This window comes from Pteronotus mesoamericanus, unplaced genomic scaffold, assembly GCF_021234165.1.
Source record: "Pteronotus mesoamericanus isolate MK-2021 breed Mesoamerican mustached bat unplaced genomic scaffold, CSHL_Meso_final contig_46, whole genome shotgun sequence".
Taxonomy (NCBI): Eukaryota; Metazoa; Chordata; class Mammalia; order Chiroptera; family Mormoopidae; genus Pteronotus; species Pteronotus mesoamericanus.
The window spans coordinates 575000-577549 of NW_026555170.1; the positions used below are offsets into that span (position 1 = coordinate 575000).

Below are 2550 nucleotides of genomic sequence, written 5' to 3' on the forward strand. Positions count from 1 at the left end.
TTTGGAAAAATAGACACAATAAGACATGACATGAGGAGTTTCTGAATTTAGTCAGTGCTCATTTCAGTCACAAATGTCTTTTTTTCACTCTTTATTCTGAGAAATTATAAAAATATAAAAATTGAATACATAAATAAAACAAATGTCTTCTCATTACCCATAATTAACTATTCATATATGTCATACTTCCTTTGTCATTTTTATTTTTAAAAGGAAAGAAAACTTAGACTTTGCCACTGTTGCAAATGAAACCCTGCCACTTCTGCTTGCCATTCCAGGTCCTATCTCCTCTCCAATATTAGGTCTTATCAGAAATTAATTTGCCAGCTCTTTAATTTTATTTTAATCCTAGATGAAAGAACATAGGAAATATTGTTTACTTTCATTTAAAATTATAATCAAGGGGCTATTTTCTCAAAGACTAAAAAGTGTTGAGAAAACTCCTCAATGAGACACACTTGCCCTCCCAAATATGATACTATTTCCTGTCACCAAGCACAGAGAAGCACCCAGATCAGAGCAGAGACTTCTCACTCTGAGGGAGAGCTGTCAGCATGGCGTTTGCTACCTTGCTGTGGGCACTCATGGTGTCTATCTGTCTTGGTAAGGAAGGTGTAAGTCTTTATTTATAATGTTTTCTAATTGGACTTAGAAACAAGAGGAGATTAATATCACAGGACCTGCCTGCCTCATGGGGGCCCAGCAATGGAGAGACTGGAAGCTGAGATGTTGTACCTGAGGTTTGGATTAAGAAGAAAATATGTGGGTGGGAATGGGAACCAGCTGTGACTCTGCCTGCTTTTCTCTCTGGCATCATACCCAGCTCAGTCCTTTCTGTCCTCTTTCCCACAGGATCCAGCCTGGCCCAGACAGTCACTCAGCCTCAACGAGAAATGTCTGTGCAGGAGGCAGAGACTATAACCCTGGCCTGCACATATGACACTAGTGACAGTACTTATTACTTGTTCTGGTACAAACAGCCTCCCAGCGGGGAGATGATTTTCATTATCCGCCAAGAATCTTTTAGTCAAGAAAATGCAACAGATAATCGCTTCTCTGTGACCTTCCAGAAAGCAAGCAAACACTTCAGCCTCAGGATCTCAGACTCCCAGCTGGAGGATGCAGCGGTGTATTTCTGTGCTCTCTCAGAGGCACAGTGAGATGAGTGACAGGGAGAGGCAAACAGAAACCTCAGACCTCAGCGCCTGTGTCAGGTGTAACAGGAACAGAGAGAGGAAATCGTTCACTGCTCTGGAGAAAAGAAATACTAATCTGTCTGACTATAGGGAACATAGAAATGATGTCGATAAGCTGTAATGCTCAAGAAATTAATGAAAATAGTGAATGTACACAATGCTTTATAGTTTTGCAAAGAACTTTCACGTGAAATTAGTTCATTTAACCCCCAGAATTCTGTGTTTACATAGGACAGGTCAGATACTGCCCCACTGCTACCCAGTGACTCTCATAGCTTGACCTAAAGCTAATTCCAAGAATCTCGTCTTAACCTTTTCACAGTGCAGATCACTCTAATTACTATCCATCTGCATGTCCCACAACATTGATGTCGCCATATCCAAAATTGAATTTTTAACCTTCCCACCAATCTTATGTTTTCTTTATTTTTCTATCTTTGGCCTTCCTCAGGCTTCAGGAGCACAATTACAATTTTGTGTTGCAGGGTATGGAGTATTTCTCTACCATTACCTCTGAGCCTAGTCTATCTGGTTTCTTGGTATACATCTTATTTCTTTCTAATTACAGAACAATGCAAAAAAAACTCTATCATGTCTATCTGTCTCCTAATCGATCTATCTTGATTTTAATATAATTTTATTCTGTATGTCTTAAATATCCTTAATGTATCATTCGTTTCATCTAAAAAGATGAGAAAAAAAGAACCAACAACTGTCAAGTAAGATTTCATGTGCCACTAGGCTCATCTCCAAAAAGTGCACTTCTGGTAATACTATACTTGCTTCTGATGAAGCAAGCATTTAAAAGAACCAGGTCTAATGGTGGAGCCAAACAGCTTCCATCACCAAACTTACCACCTCAAATCCCCTAAAAAATGGAGATGTCTGGCCCTGGAGTGGATTCCACCTTGCTTATGTTAAGGGGGAAATATTATGCGGATAAAACACCAACATTTCTATTTCGGTCCACAATTCCACCACAGAGCTTTTACTGTTAAGACCCCTTGTGGAACATATAATTCCACTTGTCCACATTTAATGAATGGTAGAGAGTTGTATAACATACTCTGCAACTGAAATAGTTGTCTGATGAGTAGCTTCCAGAGCTGAGGTTAGAGATATGATCAGAATGAGTGGTGGAAGTTAGTGACGTTGGAAGAGGCAAAAGGGAACCAAAGGCAGACTGCTTAATAATAGATAAAGATAAGCATTCACAGAAATACCTTCTCATCCCTCAGTTATTACTAGTGGCACAAGGGATTAGTACCCAGACTGGACCTAGAGCCAGAGCTGGTGACAATCAAAGGATCTTCTGGATTTCCTGTGGCTTCTCCATGTCCGCCTGGAGAACTTC

At 39.9% G+C, this 2550-nt stretch overlaps 1 gene segment (V, D, J or C); it reads left to right on the plus strand.

Annotated features, from left to right (window-relative positions):
- The first annotated feature begins 536 nt into the window (after positions 1 to 536).
- LOC129074106 (T cell receptor alpha variable 38-1-like) lies at positions 537 to 1160 on the plus strand. The segment is given in 2 exon segments: positions 537 to 603; positions 853 to 1160. Coding segments are annotated over 2 exon segments (357 nt in total).
- The last annotated feature ends 1390 nt before the right edge of the window (positions 1161 to 2550 follow it).